The 18,918-nt window shown below is 25.5% G+C and overlaps 1 protein-coding gene across 1 annotated transcript in view; it reads right to left on the bottom strand.

The window, feature by feature from the left end:
• Positions 1-4,798: 4,798 nt before the first annotated feature.
• Positions 4,799-18,918, bottom strand: part of LOC117173375 — a 15,659-nt gene continuing 1,539 nt past the window's right edge. The window contains exons 2-3 of the mRNA XM_033361899.1: positions 10,479-10,616; positions 4,799-5,399 (exon numbers count right to left, since the gene is read on the bottom strand). Of these exons, the coding sequence (XP_033217790.1) occupies positions 5,173-5,399; positions 10,479-10,616 (365 nt within the window). The 3' untranslated portion in view covers positions 4,799-5,172. The remainder of the gene's footprint in view (positions 5,400-10,478; positions 10,617-18,918) is intronic.

Below are 18,918 nucleotides of genomic sequence, written 5' to 3' on the forward strand. Positions count from 1 at the left end.
CGTGGTCAGCGTAAAACTAATTTTTGTAAATAAATTCCCTAACTTTTTTATAGATTTCCAAATTTTTAGGGATAGAAAATGACAAGAGCACTCAATGGCGAAAATACTAAAAGGATTAAAATTTTTTATTAAAGAGATAGAATGAATCAAAGAAAAAGATAAGGTTCCTCGGTTACGAAAGATATAGAAAGAGAGGAAAAAATTGAACTCGTAATGGATAGATAGATTAAGGGGTAGAAAAAAATAAATGTCCTCGGTCATGAAAGGTAGGGAAATAAGCAAAGAATTATTGAGATTGGGCATAGGAATAGATAGTCCAATCTTTTCCTATCCCCCAATTTCTACATTTTTTAATCTTTCGACCTCCATCATAATTGCAACCGCAAATTGATAAGAGAACATAATAGAATATTAGAATAACAGAATAGAACAAAATATAATGGAAAAGAATAAAAAATAATAATACAAAATTTTTTTAAAATATAGAAAAGAATAAAAGAGTCATAATTTAGAGTACCATGGCATACAACAATAATGGCACAAAATAAAGCGTTAACTTCTTTCTAGGCTAGATGGCGCTATGAAGTAAAAGTTTTTTAAATAACATTTAAAAAAAAAAAGTTCTTCTTTCGCTCCTTTAAATTTCAGATTCCTTACACAATTTTACTCTTATTAATACGTAACACCGGCAAAATAATGCGTGTATTTATCAAAAATAATTCTTTTTCCGATCTCTCTGATAGCTTAAGGGAAAAAGCAACCGACCGTCAATCGGAATTTCTGTCATTCGATTCCCAGCGGAGCGAAGGGGTTTTTTTTCACACAAAATTTAATTTTAAAAATTTAAATTTATAGCTCCATCTAGTCTGAAAAAACGTTAAGAATTTCCCTTTATTTAAAGAGTTAACTTGGATCAACAGTGTCAATTTCTATTTTTACGGTGGGTGAAAAAGATATCTACACTGATTGGTGGTTGTCATCTCTCTGATGATAATACAGCTACCTTGAAAATATAGGATAATTGGAGAAAAATAGAATAGTTTTAATTAAAATAAGTTTCATTTTGAAGAAAATAAATATTTTGCATCAAAAAACTTTTTTTTAAATAATTTTTTAAACGAACCACAATTAAGAAAAGCGTTATGAAAAAGTATATTCTCTAAAATTCTATTTACAAAAATAATATAAACCTATAGGTAACTCTCTTAATGTTCTTCTATGTACATTAACAATTATTACAGTTATAGTTATTCACTAAAACAATCATGATTAATGAATAATATCTACCATATACAAAGACTTAAATTATAATATAAATACACATTTCCTTTAAAAATGTACAGCTCGTGAGTACGCAATTTAAATTTCGCGGCATTTAAAAAAAAATTATGGCGCGAAATTTAAATTACAGATTCTTCTTGTTCATTTTAAACAATTGTAATTATTATTTTTGAGCAGATATTCGTATTATTATTTTAATTTGTAGCCTCCATTTTAATATAGAACGAGTTTGAAGGTTTGAGAAAAGAATATATTAGAGTAATAAATACATTAAAAAAATAAATTAACTATCACGAAAGACGTGGAGTGCAGACACTAGGATTTATTTTTGGCTACTAACTATAAAGTAATTCTATGAAGAAATTGCCTAGTTACTTTGGTTTTGTTGGTACATCATCCTTCTACTTTCAAAAAGACAGATCTGAAAATTGTATTTTAATTTATAAACAAAGTTCGGTTAAGAATCTAGGCTCATTATAAATCGAGTTTGAAAACTGACCTTAATCTCGATATGTAAAATCCATCCTAAATCATATTATGGCATTTTTAAAGGGTGAACTGTTATCTTTGAAGTTCTTGATTCAAAAACCTCATAACCCTATAATACTGTGAGTTTCAATTTTTATCAATTTTAAAGAAAGAGCGAAAAACGCACTTAATTAAAAACCTTTAACATTTTGCAAAACTCAACTGATATTTCGAGAAAATTTTCAAATTATTCCGAAAGATATCAACAGAAAAAAATTTAAAGAAAATCCAAAGCCAATTTTTGGACTAAAAATGCTTGAAAATAGGCTGAAGTTTGTATCCTATTTTTGAGTTTTCATCTTGAGTATTTTTACAGAATATGAAAAAAAAACGTTAGGCCCATGAAAAAAATCTATATTTGTTGTATTTAAGCCATTCATGTGATTTTTTCGAAAATAAATAACGAGTTAAATTTTTTTTGGATAAAAATCCAGACAAAAATAAATGCGTTTAAAAATTATATTGAGAGGTTCCGCAAGAACCATGAAGTTTAACGTGTATTTCCCGTAAGGAAAAAGACGACTTTTTAAATTTTATTCAGAATCCTTAAATTAGTTGAATCGAGTTGAAACTTAATAATTATTATCTTAAAAGGTAGCAACACATTACATACGAATAATTAATTAAAATTAAAATTAATTGAAATTAGAGGTTTTCTGAGTTTTTGATGCTAATTATGACTTTTTCCGGGTATTAAATACAAAGTGTTACTAATACATAAAACACTACTTTTAACTGATAATTAAATGTTTAAATAAATTGGTTTAATAATTTCTTATCTTTTTGAGTAAATTTCTCTTATATTAGAATAAAAAGTCAGGGATTTTCCAAATTTTACGACATATTTCGAACTTTTCAGTTACATCAAAGCAATAATCAATTAAATTTAACATGAATAATTATTTGAACAATTTATTATTATTTCTAATAATATTCTTTTAGAATAATGCTGGAAACATGCAGTTTTTTCTCAAAAATGTCACTTTTCAAATATAGTAGCGTAATTATCAATTAATGTTAACCAGAAAATAGTTTAAACAATTTATTATTATTGTGAATAATATTCTTTTTGAATAACGCCAGAAATTGCAGTTTTTTTCTAGAATGTTTTACTTTTTGTCTATTTTTCTCTCATAATCGGATATAACTTAATGCAAGTTAGCAAAAATAATTGTTTAAACAATTTATTGTTGTTTATAGCTATCTTCTCCTATAGTGATACTAGATAGTTGCGGGTCTTTTATGAAATTTTCCACTTTTGGTCAACTTTTACTTAGAATAAGATAATAACTAGAAAAAGTTAACAAACATATTTGTTTGAAGCATTAAATATTATTTTAAATAATATAATCTTCGAAAAATACCAGACAGTAATGTTTTTTTTAATATTTAAATGTTTGTTCTTTTTTCAGTAAGGGCGATGCCAAAATGAATAAAACTTAACAAACTCAATTGTTTAAACAAATCATTATTGTTTATTATAACTTCTTCTATAGTAATGCCAGATAGTTTTGGATTATTATAAAATTTTGTATTTTTTGTTAACTTTTCTCTTCTTGAAGTAATAATTACTGTTAGTTAACAAACATAATTGTTTACACAATTGATTATTTTCATAACCATATTCTCTTAGATAAATACTATAAAATTGCAGTTTTTGCTGAAATTTTTTACTTTGTTTTGGCTTTTTATTTATGAGAAAATAATAAATAATCAAAAGAGATCATTGTGTTTTAAAATTCTCTTATTAGTATTCATTAATTATTATTCACTTTTCTTTTAAACTATACATTTTAGTTGAAAATTCAACTATTTTGTGAAATATAAACATTTTTGTTGAAAATTCAACATTTTTTGTAAAAAATTCGTCCTTTTGGCATGAAAATTCCACATTTTTGATAAAAAAATTTCTTTATTAAATCAAAAATTTTTCTCGGTTGAAAGTTCTTCTTATCGCTTAAAAATGTATCAATTATAGGAATTTCATCTTTTTTGACTAAAATTGCAACTACTTTATTAAGAAGTTTTTTTTTATCGAAGATTTTTAGCAAGTTTTGTTAAAAATTCGTCTTCTTTGGTTGAATTTTTACTTCAGTTGAATTTTTATTTTCAAATTAAAATCTTCTGTGGTTGAGATATCATCTATTACATTTTTCGTTGAAAATTCAACTACTTAGTTGAAAGTAGAAATACTTTATTACAAATTTATTTCTTTGGTTGATGAATAATTATCTTAATTCAAACACCTTTTTTTTATTTAAGAGTTAAAAATTTCAGAAATAACTGCAACTTTCTAGTAATTATCTAAGAGAAGATATTCATAAGCAATAAGAAATTTTTTAAACAATTATGTTTATTGAACTGCATTAATTATCTTCTCAAGAAGAAAAAGTTGACAAAAAGTGGAAATATTAAAAAAAACGTAACTTTCTAGAATTATTCTGAGAGAATATTGTTATAAATAATAATGAATTGATATCAAAAATTACTTCAGTTAAAGTGAATTGACTAATGCCTCGCTCTAACTGAAAACTTAAAAATTCGGAAAAAACTGCGACTCTCTAACTCTATTCTAGGAGAAAATGGCTAAAAACAATAATCATTTAAAACAATGTATGTAAACATATAATTGTCAGTAGAAAGTAGCATTTTATGTATTAAAAATACTTTGTATTTAAAAAAAAAAAAACCGCAAAAAATCGTAATTAGTCCCAAAAACTCGCAAAACACATTTTCTTACTTATGGGGGTGATTACTCCTTATGGGAAACGACCATTATATAACTAAAAAATCTTTAAAGACGTTAAAACTTCTCAACTATTTATGCTACAACATTCTTTTTTATTAAATTTTTCGAAGATTTGTGAATTTTTCTTTTTTTTTTTATAACTTTTACGTAAAATTCACCTGAAACGTAGAATTAAAAAAATACTGAAGTCCTTGACATATTTTTCAAACTCTAAAAGGGATCAAAATTAAATTATTTTTTTTCCTTCGAGAAAAAAAAATCACGCGAATTGCTCAAAATCCAAATATCAAATTATTATTAAAGAGGGCGCCCCAAAAGAATCATTTAGAGGGTACAAACTTTAGTCTGTTATTTTAAATAAGACTTGCTTCTGAGCAGAAATTTTCCAGTTAAAATATTCAAATGTCCAAATATTTAAAATAATAGAAATAAATTTTTTCAGACTTATGAATATTGACCAAATTGAAAAACAAATAAGTCCCAAGTCCTAGGGCGGAGGATATTTTCCAAATTTCCTTTTCTGTAGACCAATTTCGAAATTGTTTTTGGCACTGATATTTGTCTTCCTAAAAAATTTATAAATATAAATAAATAAATTTATTCAAACTAAAAGCCTATCCCTTATAATAATAATGTTGCTCCTCATCGGGCGGTGGACCACTGGCGGATGGCCAAGCACTATATGGTTGACCATGAGAGTGGTGGTACCCATCGCCACCCTGAAAATGAACGTGAACAGGTTGTGGCTGCGGTGGCCAAGCATGGCCATAACCTTGGTGTTGCCAGGCATTGTAGAATTTTGCTAAGAAACTGCTTATTTTTAGCATCAGCAAAAGGAGGCCTGAAATAGAAATTTATTTGTAGAAAATATTTTTCCACAATATTGCAAATAGTTTAATAAAGTGGGAATTCAACTTTTATTTTTATGAAAATATCTTTGAAGCTACACTTGACGCCCGATATAAGAATATCCGGTTGAACATACAATTTTGTTGCTTTGTTAAAAATTCAAAAATTTTGTTAAAAAATAAAATATCAATCTTTTTAGTTAAAAATTCCACTATTTGTTGAAACATAAACTTTTTTATGGAAGATTTATATTCTCGGTTTTAAAATTCAAATTTTTGTAGAAAATTATTTTTTTAGCATGAAAATTCCCAATTTCAGATATTTTTTTTCTTCATTAACTGAAAAATTTTACATGGTTGAAAATTTAACTATTTTGTTAAGAACTCGTTTTTAATTGGTTGAAAATTAATTCTTCATTGAAAAATTTATCTATTCCATTATTGCATGAAAGTTTATCTTTTTAAGTTGAAAATTTATATATTTGGTTGAACATTGATTTTTTTGTTTAAAAATTTCACTATTTTGTTTCAAATTGTATTTTTCTGGTTAAGAAGTAATTTTAGAACTAAGAATATCATTATTTCATTTTTAGTTTAAAAAATAGTTGACAATGCATGTATTTTGTTAAAATTTTTCTTTTTGGTCAAGAATTCTATATAATTGAAAATTCATCGTTTTATTCGAAAAATTGAACTATTTGTTGGTTAGAAACTTTTTTTTCAGATCCATCATTGTAGTTAAAAATCCTTTTTTTTTATTACAAATTTGATTATTTTGTTGAAATTTCGTCTTTTTTGGTAGATTGTTCATTAGGGTGGTCCTTATCTACTCTTCGAGGATTACTTTTTTCGAATTTCTTTGGTCCCACCACAAAATTTAAGCAAAATAGGTGAATCTTAACATGTGGCTCAAGCACTCAAAGTTTCTAATGCAATTAACATGGGGAAAAATACCGTAAAATTTCAAATGTAGTTAAATTTTTTATATTACATCGGAATTCTTTGGCTCTCTAGATTTATGATCTTTAGGCTATGTTGAAAAATTATATCTACACGAAAATTTTTTCTTCTTCGAAGTTTACAAAATGGTGGCTCCCTAAATTTAAGCAAAGATTTAATTTCTACAATTAAAGAGAAAAATTCATCAAATTGAACGCCCAAATTTCGTTTTTCGAATTAATTATTTCTTTGTTTCTCAGCGACTGCTTTTCAGGTGACAATTAAAATGCTACATTATTGTAAAAAAAAACATATTTCGTAATATATGGAAGTCAAAATGTTGAAAAATGAAAAATGGCACCTTATGAAATACTCAACAACTCGAATTTTCTATGCTTTTCGTCTAAAGATCTTCGAATTTTGAATAAAATTTAATTTTATTCTTAAAAAATGTATGGATGGAAGTACATCTCGAAATTTTCACTGAAGTAAAAATGGCGCCTCATTACTATTTTAAAAAGTAATATCATTTTGACAAATTTGAACAAAATATGAAATAAATTTTCGGAAAGAATGTAGTGATTCTTAAAGCCACTTGCTGCAAAGTTCCTACAGCTGCAGTATACTGAGAATTTTTTTGTTCTTGATTAAATTTAAAAACTTTTCACTAAATAGTCAGGAATGTGGCTTTTTTGTTATTTTATTAAAAAAGCTTTAACAATTTTTTAAACGTTTTAAGATTTGAGAATCACTTAATCTTTTACGAAAATCTATTTCATATTTTCTTCAAATTTGTAAAAATAATGTAACTTTTTTAAAACAATAATCAGGTGCCATTTTTACTTTACTGAAAATTTCGAGATGTACTTTCAACCATACATTTTTTAAGAATAAAATAAAATTTTGTTCAAAATTTAAAGTTCTTTGGACGATAATTAAAGAAAATACGAGATATGAATATTTAATTAGGCGCCATTTTGGATTTTTTTAAATTTCGATTTACATGCATCACAAAATATATTTCTATACGATGATGTTGCATTTTAATTGACAACTGGATAGTTGTCACTGAGAAACAAAGGAATAATGAGTTTGAAACGTAAACTTTGGGAGGCCATCTTTAATTTTTTCAAAATTTTGAATTTTAAATGTCATCACGTGCTTTCTAATAAATAAATCTGCCTCTTGTAAGAATTTGACGAGATTTTGACATTAATTGTGGAAATTGTAATTTTTTTTCAAATATAGGGATCCAAAATTTTTTAAATTTTGAAAAAAAATATTTTTCAACCAGGTATATTTTTTGAACATAGTCTAAAGATGATAATTTTACAGTGCCAAGGGATTCCAATGGAATATAAAAAAACTAACTGCATTTAAAATTTTACGGTTCTCTTTCCCGTGTTAATTCCATGAGAAAGTTTCAGTGCTCTGGGCCACATATTAATATTGACTGGTTTCGCTGAAATTTGGTGGAGATCATTTTTTCGCCATTCAAAGAAAATAGGGGGGGGGGGGTGAGACCAAGGAGAATCCAAAATTGAAAAATAAGAGCCACCTTTGACTTCATAGTGAAAATTTCATCATTTTGTGAGTACATTCATTTATTTGGTTTAAAATTGAACCATTTTGTTAAGATTCTTTTTTTTTTGTTTTAAATTAAGTTTTCAACTTTAATTATAAATATTTCATTTCGGGATAAACATTAATTTTTTAGTTTAAAATGCATGTATTTTTTTTTTAAATTGTATAGAAAATTAAACCTGTATTGTTGAAAATTCATCGTTTTGGTAACAAACAGTTAAGTTCATTTTATAAAATCATTTTATTGATTAAAATTTTAACTATTTTATTTTTTTTTAGAAATTTTATAGTTGAAAATTAACTTTTTAACTGTAAATGTAGCTATTATAGCTCTGGTTCACAATTTATCTTCTTTAGTTGAAAATTCATGCATTCTTTTTTAATTCGTCTTTTTAGTTGAAAATTCATTTCTTGGGTTAATTCTGTCTTATTTTATTCGAAAATTTAATTCTTTAGTCAAAAGTTTAACTATTTTGTTGAAATTCATATACTGAGTTAAAAAATCATCTTTTTGAAAGAAAATGAAACTTATTGCTTGAAACTTTATCTGTTTGGTTAAAAATTCACTTGCTTGGTTAAAAAATTAATCTGAAGGAAAAATGTATAATATTATAACGGTCAAGAAGAGTGAAGCATTGATCAGGGAAAAGTCAGAGAAAGATAGGAAATTTCGGAAATTGGTACAAGAATGTCAAAAGATTTTCGATATTATAAGAGATGTCATAATATTTCAAAATATTTCAGAGATTACAAATATTTCTAAATCCTTCTAGAGAGATAGTTCAAAAATATTATTAGGATGCAAGTTATTTTAAGAGATTACGAGGATATTTTAAAATGTGAGGAATTACAAATTATTTAAAAAGAATTAGAAGATCTAAAGTAGCTTCCCGTGTAGAAATTCAAATCGGGAACTAGTCTGGTTCCCGACCATTCGACCCCACTTAAAGTGGGGGGCTAGTCGGGTCATCTGATTAGCCCCCGACCAGTAGCGTCACGGAAGATTAGTCGGGGGCTAGTCAGGTGCCCCGACTTATCCTAGTCGGGACCTGATCGGGTACTACTAGGGGCCATATGATAATACATCCGCGTGGAATATTAACCAAACTCCCCAAAATTTGTGGAACATTTCCAAAAATTTTGTCAAAATACTTATTACTTACGGAAATCTACATAAACTTTTTTGAAATATTATAAGTGCTCAAATTTACCCAAGATTTAATAGAGACCATATCCTACGCTTAAAAATGCATAAATTTATGTAATTAAAATTCCCCAAAATTTTTGGAATATTAAAAAAAAAACTTGAGCTGAAACACATCAATGGAAGAGTTTCGCTCTGAAGTAACCGCCATGTTTGTCACGGTAGTCTCTGCTCCAGGTAATTATGCTTGGTTACGTGTGGACTGCTGTCTAAAACACTCGACGCGTCATTTCTGTTGCGCGAGAGGCGGCACGTCGCGCCCTTGCGGATTTTCTTTAAAGCTACCAGTCCAGAACCGCAAGACTCAAATAAAGGTGGTAGCGAAATCTGAACTGTACCGTGCTTACTAATTTACTACTGGTATACTGCTCTTCACTGATTAATCAAAAATGTTTTCTCTTTCTAATTTTAACTACCTGAAGGATTAGACTTTATTTACATATGGCAAACCTTTCATCATCTGTACAAATTTAGAGTCTCATGACTTTCGGCGGACTTTTCACCTACATCTATATTTACCTTTTCCAATATGTATTTTCTTATAATTCCATACGAAGGTGTTTATAAATGTTCCTAGAAATTCGCAATTTTCTCAAAAATACTACAAAAAATAAGATTACGTCTTTTTGAAGATTTTAATCGTTGTTTTTATAAAAAGTTGATTTTCGTACAAAATTATTAACCTAATAATTATTTATTAAGTATATTTGAGATGAATTTAACATTAATGAATCTTTTCCCCAAAAAACGATATGAAATTATTGTTAAATATATTCTTAGTGTTTAAGAATAATAAAAATCATTAGTGAACAAAAAGGCCCGAATAGCCCTTGACCAACCACCGACCAGGCCCCGACTAAAACATTGACAACAAAAAGCCCGACTAGCCCCCGATTAGAGCCCAACTTGTAATAGGGCCAAATGGGGTCATTTCCACACGGATTCAAGGCATTTCAAGAGATTTCAGGGATGAAAGTTCATTTCAGGAGATTTCTAAATATTTCAAAAGATTACATAAAGTTATTAAATTAAAAAAAGTGAAATAACCTAAATTAAAATAAATTTTTGATATCGTAAATAATAAATTTTCACAAATATGTGATTTTTTTAATGAGTTACATTCCTATTTAGAAAATGTAATGACCAGAACATAATGGTTCAGAATCAACCACAAAAAATGGATACCGATACATTTTTTTGCAGACCTTTATGACCTGTTCGCTTTTCGCATCCAAAAGAAATGTCATAAATATACGGTATATGTAAATTGTACGTGATCTACTTTCTAGAGAAAATGCTAAAAGTGGAATGAGGATTGCAATCTTCATTTTTCATATTAACATACCAATCATCAGTCCTTTTAAAGAAATCACGATCAGTACTGCCAACATAGTCGTCATAACTCCCATTTTATACATCAATGGAGCCAGCATCATCATTGTCACTCGTCTATGACCAAACGTACGGGCTCCATTTCCTTGTCCTTAAAATAAATTTCTAATTAAACAATAATTAATAAACAATTACCAATAAAAAATTTTCTATTCAAATTCTATCTTTAACACAATAGAGCAAAAAATTTCAACATAAATGAATTTTGAAGCAAATACATTTTCCACTAAAAATTTCAATTTTCGACAAAACATGGAGCAGTGGAACTTTCGGTTGATAAAATAATTTTAAAAGAAACATGCGTATTTTCAAGAAAAAGTTCAATCTCGATTTGTACAAGAGACGCTATATTGTCATCCAAAACTTAAATAATTAAATTTTAAGTTAAAAAAATGCTTTCCAAAAAAACTTACTTTAAAAATAATAGTTACATTTTCATACAATGATGAATTTTCAAATCAAATCGTAAATTTTTCGCTGAAATTGTGGAATTTTAAACCAGAAAGATGAAATTTTGACTAAAATTGTGAATCTTTAACTAGAATAATTGAATTTTTTTAACAAAAAGATCAATTTCAACAAAAATCAAATAATTAAATTTTTAGTAAAAAAAAAATTAATGTTCAACCAATGAGATGAATTTTCAACTACAATTATGAAATATTCAACTTGAATGATACTTATATTTTCTGTCTATTATTAAAGTTGAATATTCCATAATTGTAGTTTAAAATTCATCTTATTGGTTGAACATTAATTTTTTTACTAAAAATGTAATTATTTAATTTTTGTTGAAATTCATCTTTATGGTAAAAAATTCAATTATTCTAGTAAAAGATTCATGATTTTAGTTAAAAAACCAGCTTTCTGTTTTGAAGCTCAACAATTCCAACTAAAGATTTACGATTTTAGTTGAAAATTTATCATTGTCTGAAAATGTAACTATATTTTTGAAAGTGAATTTTTTTCAAAAGATTCTTTTTTCGTGGAAAGTAATTTTGTCGACTAAAATTTTTACTCATTCCAATTGAATATTTTGTATTTTGAGTTGAAGGTTGATCTATTTGATTCACATTTATTTTTTAACTTAAAATTTAATTATTTGAGTTTTTGATGAGAATTTAGCATCTTTTGTACAAATAGAAATTGAACTATTTCCTTGAAAATACGTATTTTTGTTTGAAAATTATTTTATCAACTAAAAGTTTAAATGTTCCATTTTTTGTTGAAAATTTGATATTTTTAGTGGAAAATGTAAGTATTTGTTTCAAAATTCATTTATGTTGAAATTTTTTGCTATTGTGCTAAAGGATGCTTAGAATGAACGTCATTAATTAAAATAAATTGGATCTTACGGTGAATATAAATATGTTATTTTTAGTTAAGCGGGAAAATTGAAGAAAAAATAATAATTTGTAACCGAAAAAAAATACATTTTAAACAAAATAGATAAATTTTCAGCAAAAAATTCGTTTTCATAAAAAGAGAAACAAGATTTCAATTAGACAGCTCATATTTTAAGGAAAGAAATGACTTTTTAATGAAAATTATGAATGTTCAACCAATAAAATTATGTCTAACAAAAGAATTCAAGTGTTATCTAAATAGATTAATTTTCAACCTAAAAAATGATGTTTTTACTAAAAAGATAAATATTTCACTGGAATATTTTTATTTTTAACTGATAAAAAGGATTTATAACCAGAAAGATGAACTTGCAAAGAAAAAGGTAATTTTTCTACCAAAAAATCGATTTTTTAACAAAATGCGTGGATTTTCAATGAAATGGTTGAACTTTCAATTCAAAAAGACAAATTTTCCCCAAATTGTTGAATTCTGAACTAAAAAAGATCAACTTTCAACGAAAATTAAAAAAATTAAATTTTCAATTGAACAAATTCATTTTCAACCAAACCTATTAACTTTAAACTAAAATGATGAATATTCAACTGGAATATAGTCGAACCTCGTACCAAACAGGTAAATTTTCAACGATAAAGATTAATTTTCCACAAAAAAAAGAATTTTCCACAAAATAAATAAATTTTTAAACAAACAGTTTAATCTTAAAACGAAAATATCAATTTTCAACCAATTTTCTAATCAAAAGTAGAATAGTTAAATTTTCTGTTAAAAATCTAATGCTCAACCAAGAAAAAAGACGGATTCTCAGAAAAATAGCTGAATTTTCTGTAGTAATGCTTAAATTTTCAGTTTAAAAAATTGATTTTCAACAAAGTAGTTACATTTTAAACGAGACATGAATTTTTTATTAAAATGTAAAACCTTAAACCACAAAATTAATTCAAAAAAAAAGTTTTCAAGTCCAAAGCACTCAATTGAATTTTTAACTAAAAAAAAAATAAATGAAGTCGCAACTACTCCCACTCTAAAAACTACTTAAAGTATTTTCTTTATCTAAAATTTTGAAGAAGACACTTTCAAATTGTGAGAAATTCTGACAGGGATTTTTTAAAATTCTTTTCTTCTAAACCTGAATAATAATTCTTTTAAAAAATTCCTATTCCATGTCGAAAATTCCCTGTTCCAAGTAAAACGATAATTATTTTCTAAAATTTGCCTACAAAAATCGATGTTACTAAATATCTCGAAAATATCGAACACGTTGCTGTCGATAACCTGATTGGTTTTGACAATGCTTTCATAGAACTTTCAGTTACTGTTTTCAGGTTCTTTATCCATTAATAAAGATTTATACATTTTCTGAACCATCAATTTTTTATTTTGAAATTTGCAAATAATGTTACTTAATCATAAAATTCATTTATAAAACTTATTTTGAAGAATTAGAAATATATGAAGAAGTTTTTTAATAATTTTGAGATCATTTTTTTTCTAAAGATTTCTGAGAAAGTTCGTAGTGTTTTAGATTTAATTTGAAAAAATGATTTTATGTTTTAAAATTTCAAAATGCGAGGAAAATTAATATAGAATAGTTTAAGGAAATTCTTTTAATTTTTCAGGATTTAGAATTTTTAGTTTAACTAAATCTTGCAGGGCGTCAAGAGAATGAACTAAATATTCTTAAGATTCATAGGAAAATTCAAAATAACTTTTTTCCTAATGAATTATAAGAGAAAATTGAACAAGATTACAAAACATCTTAAATTATTTCCTAAAATATTTGAAAAATAGTGTAAAAGATTATAAAATAAATATTTGCCATAATACATATTCTTAGAGCAAATATTACGCTTAAGAGATACTTAAAAGTTTCAAAAAGATTTACATATAATTAAAACTTTTAAGCTATTTTTGGAAGTTTGTAAGCATTTTAAGAAATGAAAAAAAAATTCTTTAGGTTCCTAGGAAAAATTAAAAAGATTTTTTTGAAAATTAATTTCAAGAGAAAATTTAAAAATATTTCAAAAGGCTTTTAAAATCGTGAAAGAAGAATCTGAAAGATTCTAAAACAATTCTTCTAATTTTACAGAATTTGAAAATATCATGAAAAATTTGAATGATTTAAAAATATTAGAAGGTTAAAATTATTGGAAAGGATTAAAAGTTAATTTCCAAACAAGAAATATGACTTTTCTACCATGAAAGATGAATTTTCGACAATAATGAGTACAAAGCTTTTAAGCTAAAAAGTAGAATGTTTTAAAAAACAGTAGACATTTAAATCGGAAAAGATGAATTTTTAACAACAAAAATTAATTTCAATCAAGGAATATGAAGTTATAACAAGATAGTTGAATTGTCAATCAAAAAGTTGAACTTTTAACAAACCAGAAACATTTTATATAAAAAAATTTTTTTCAACAAAATGCATACTTAAATTTGTTACCAAATAAATGGATTTTTAACTTATACAATATACATGTATATTTTATTTTGTTAAGAATTCATGTATTTAAAAATGAAACTGTTTTTGTAGAAAGTCCAACTATATTGTTAAAAAGTAATTTTTTTGCAAAAAATTCATCCTTCTGGCTTGAAAACTCAAATGTTTGGTAGAAAATTAATCTTATTTGGTTGTGGATTAAGCTATTTGTTTAAACATTTTTCTTGTTTGGTTAATTTCAACTTTGGTTGATTTCCAAATTAAAATCCTTTATGGTAGAAATAATATCCGCTATTATATTTTACATTCAGAAGTCATCTATTCTGGTTCAAAGTGCATGCATTTTGTTACAAATTTAACTATTTCGGTAGAAACTTGAACTAGTTGGTTCAATAATAATGAACGTTTTTTTTTTTTTGAAAAATTCATATTCTAGTCTCTTCTGGTTGTAAATTTAACAATTTTATTGAAAATTCATTTTTATTTTAGACAGAAAATTCAAATATTTTGGTAGCAATTGAAACTATTTTATTGAAAATGTGTATTTTGGTTTAAAATATAACTACTTGGTTTAAAGTTGAACTACCTTGTTAAAAAAAAGTGAAACGGTCCTTTCATCCGAGCGTGAATTTGCAAACACGCGAGGATAAAAAGACTATTTCACTCCGAGGTACGGAATATACTATTTTATGAATTAGATTTTTAAATTATAAAATTAGGGGAGTGAAAAAAGTAATTTTTTACGTACCTTGAAGTTACTTTATCTGGTAACTGGGAGTAGTTAAAGTTACAAGTAACTTAACTGTAACCAGTGACCTTTTTTCGCTCAGTAACATAACTGTAACTATTTATTCAACAAAAAGTAACTTTTTCAACACTATGACCGAGAAATATTCCTAATGCTGAATTAAAAAACAGGAGTCTGAATTTATGAGACCAGTGTTGGGTGGTCACTTGTTACAAGTACCTAAGTTACTGAAATGTTAAGTTATTTGTAACTTTTAAGGTAATTTCGTTACTATTTTAACAAGTAACTTCTAACGTAACTTAGTTACGATTTTCGCAACAATTTGTAACTTTAATTTTAGTTAATTTAAAGTTTATTTGTGTATTTTGTTATCTCCTATTACAAAAGTTTTATGTAACTGTTATGGATAGGAAAATATTCTCTTTTGGTTGAAGTTTCAGCTGTTTAATTTCAATTGCATCTTTTTTGAAAACATTCAAATGTAATTAATATCAAATTAAACTCTTTTTCTTTTAAACACACAGTATCAAATATAATATTTTTCATTGTAAATTCGTCTGTTTTTTCTTTTTTTCTTTAACTACTGGGTTTAAAAATCATGTGTTTTGGTAGAAAGTTCAACTATTTGCGGTTAAAAAGTAACTTTTATGTTGAAAATTCATATTTTTGGTTTGGAAATGAATCTGTTTTGTACAAAATTCGTCTTTTTGTTTCAAAATTCAACAATTTAGTTGAAAGTTTTATTTTTCCTTGATCAAAAATTCAACTATTTTAATAAAAAATTAATGTATCATGATATCATCGATTATATTTTTCGTTAAGAATTCATCTATTATGGTTGGAAACTTATGTATTTTGTTCAAAATCCGACTGTTTGTGAAAAAAAAACTAAAATTTTTGTTCAAAATTCATATTTTCGGATTGAAAATTCAGCTCATTTGTTAAAAATTGTTGTTTTTAGTTCGAAAAATTCATCTCTTGGTCAAAAAATGTCTGTGGAGAATTAAAAAATTTTTTTGAGAATGCATCTTTTCCGGTTGAAACTTCAACGACTTGGTTGGAAGTGAACTATTTTGTTAAAAATGTAATTTTTTGGTTGAAGATTCCTAACTTTAATCGAAAATTTCTTGGGTTTGAAATTTAATTTTTTTGATTCAAACTTTTTTTCATTGAAAATTAAAATAATTTAGTAGAAAATTGAAACCATTTGTTTGAATATTAACTTTTACGTTGGAAACTTAACTGCTTCATTAAAACTTCCTATTTTTGTTTTGAAAATGGTAGAAAATTAAACTACTTCAGTAATAATTAACTTTTTTTAAAATTAATGCTTTCAGTTTGAAAATTCAAATATTTTGGTTAAAAAGTAACTTTTCTGGTGGAAATTGCACTATTTTTCTGAAAATTCGTCTTTTTGTCTTAAAAATAGTAACTCTTATGTTGGAAATATATCACTTTTGTTGAAAATTTTTCTTTTAGTTTTGAAAGTGGTAAAAAATTCAACTGTTTCGTTGAAACTAAATGTTTTTGTTAAAAATTAATATTTCCGGTATGAAAATTCAACTATTCAGTTAAAAATGCACATTTTTTTTTAATTAACTTTTAAATATAAAGTACAAAGATTTAGTTAAAAAGTAACTTTTTTGATAAAAAGTCATCTCGTTTGGTAAAAAAAATGTACTAAAGAATTCAGCTATTTTGTTAAAAATTCGTTTTTTCTATTTGAAAATTTATCTACCTAGTTGAAAGTTGAACTACTTTGTTAAAAATTTTGGTGCTAGTTTCAAGATTCATAATTTTATTGGAAAATTCCTTGGGTTCAAAATTTAACTATTTTGTTTAACAATTTTTTCGTAGAAAAATCAACTGCTTCGTTTATAACGAACGTGTTTATTTAAAATTAATATTTCCGGTATGAAAATTTAAATATTTGGTTTAAAATGTTATATATTTTGTTTAAAAGAAATTAAGTATATAGTCCAATTATTTGTTTGTAAATTAACTTTTATGTTGAAAATTTAACTCTTCTTTGAATAATTTGTCATTTTGGTTTGAAAATCGTAGAAAAATGAAGTATTTCGGAAAAATTACCGTTTTTTGAAAAATTGATATTTTTATACGGAAATTTAACTATTCGGTTAAAAATTCATGGATTTAAAAAAATTAACTATTTAGGTAGAAATTCCGACTGTTTGGTTAAAAAGTAAACTTTTTTCAATTCATCCTGTTGCTTTGGTAGAAAATGCAACCCCTTAGTTAAAAAGTAACTCTTATTTTGGAAATGTAACTCTTTTGTTGAAAATTCGTCTTTTAATTTTAAAAGTGGTAGAAAATTCAACTACTTTGTGTAAAATAACCGTTTTTGTTGAAAAATAATATTTTCGGTATGAAAATTAAACTATTTGATTGAAAATTCATGTATTTTGTTAAAAAATCTACTGTGGGTCGAAAGTCCAACTATGTGGTTTCAAAAATAACTTTTATTGAAAAATCATCTCGTTAGATAAAAAAAAAATAAGGAGCGAATTCAGCTATTTGGTTAAAAAATGGTCTTTTCTGAATAAGAATTTAACCACTTGGTTCAATGTTGAACTAATTTGGTAAAAATTTAGTTATATGATTAAAGGTTCTGAATTTCATTCAAAAATTCTAATATTGTATCAGAAAAATCAACTTTTTGGTTGAAAATCACCTCTTATGTTAAAAATCTGTCATTTCGGTTTGAAAATTGAAGAAAAATCAACTATTTCGTTGAAAATTACCTTTTTGTTGAACAATTAATATTTTTATATGAAAATATTTAACAAATTGGTAAAAAATAAATGTATTAAAAAACTTAATTATTTAGGTAGAAAGTCCGACTGTTTGGTTAAGAAGTGAACTTTTTTTCTTCAAAGTTTACCCTGTTCGCTTTAAAATTCAACTTTTTTGTTTAAAAAAGTTCTTTTTGATTTGAAAATTAATTTCTTCAGGTAAATAAATTTCATAGTTTTTGGTGGAAAATACAACTGTTCAGTTGTAAAATGTGACTGAGAAGTCTTTCACGATTGGAAATTCGACTTTTCTGTTAAAGTCATCTTTTCGACTGAAAATTCAACGTAATTTTGATTTTTAAATAATAAAATTAAGTAAGCGGAATCAGTCACTTTTTAGGTAACTTAAAGTTACTTTGCCTAATAGTCATTATAACAGCTTATTATTTAAATATATTTATAATATATAAATGTTTAAAAAATTAAAAAGGTTGATTTTTTAACAAATTTGTTGAATTTTCAAATCAACAGTTACATTTTTATCCAAGAAATATAAAATTTCTGCAAAAACAGGCGAATTCTTAAATCAAAAAGACAAATTGAAAGCCAAAAAATAGTTCAATTTTCATTCGAAAAAAGATTTCAGTTGACTTTTCAACACCAAAATATGAATTTTAAGTACCAAGTCAATTTTCTACGCAATAGTTGATTTTTAAAATAAAAAGGATGACTTTTCAACCAAAGTTTTAAAAATTTAACGAAAATATATGAATTTAAAACAAAAAGTAAATTTCCCACGAAAGGTTTGAACCTTCATCAGAATAGTGGCACTTTTATTAAAATAATTCAATTTTCAAAGATGATGCCTTTTTAAGAAAATTGTTGAATTTCCAATCAAACAGTTGAAATTTTATTCAAGAAAGATACAATGTCTAATAAAATAGATGAATCTTTGAATTAAAAAGACAAATTTTTAACAAAATAGTTGAATTTTTGTCTTTTTGTTCAATTCATATTTAATTTTTTTGTCAATTACAATTACTGAATTTGTTTAATTTGCGAATTTCCAGAAATTACGAATTAT

Source organism: Belonocnema kinseyi, chromosome 1 (assembly GCF_010883055.1).
Source record: "Belonocnema kinseyi isolate 2016_QV_RU_SX_M_011 chromosome 1, B_treatae_v1, whole genome shotgun sequence".
Classification (NCBI taxonomy): domain Eukaryota; kingdom Metazoa; phylum Arthropoda; class Insecta; order Hymenoptera; family Cynipidae; genus Belonocnema; species Belonocnema kinseyi.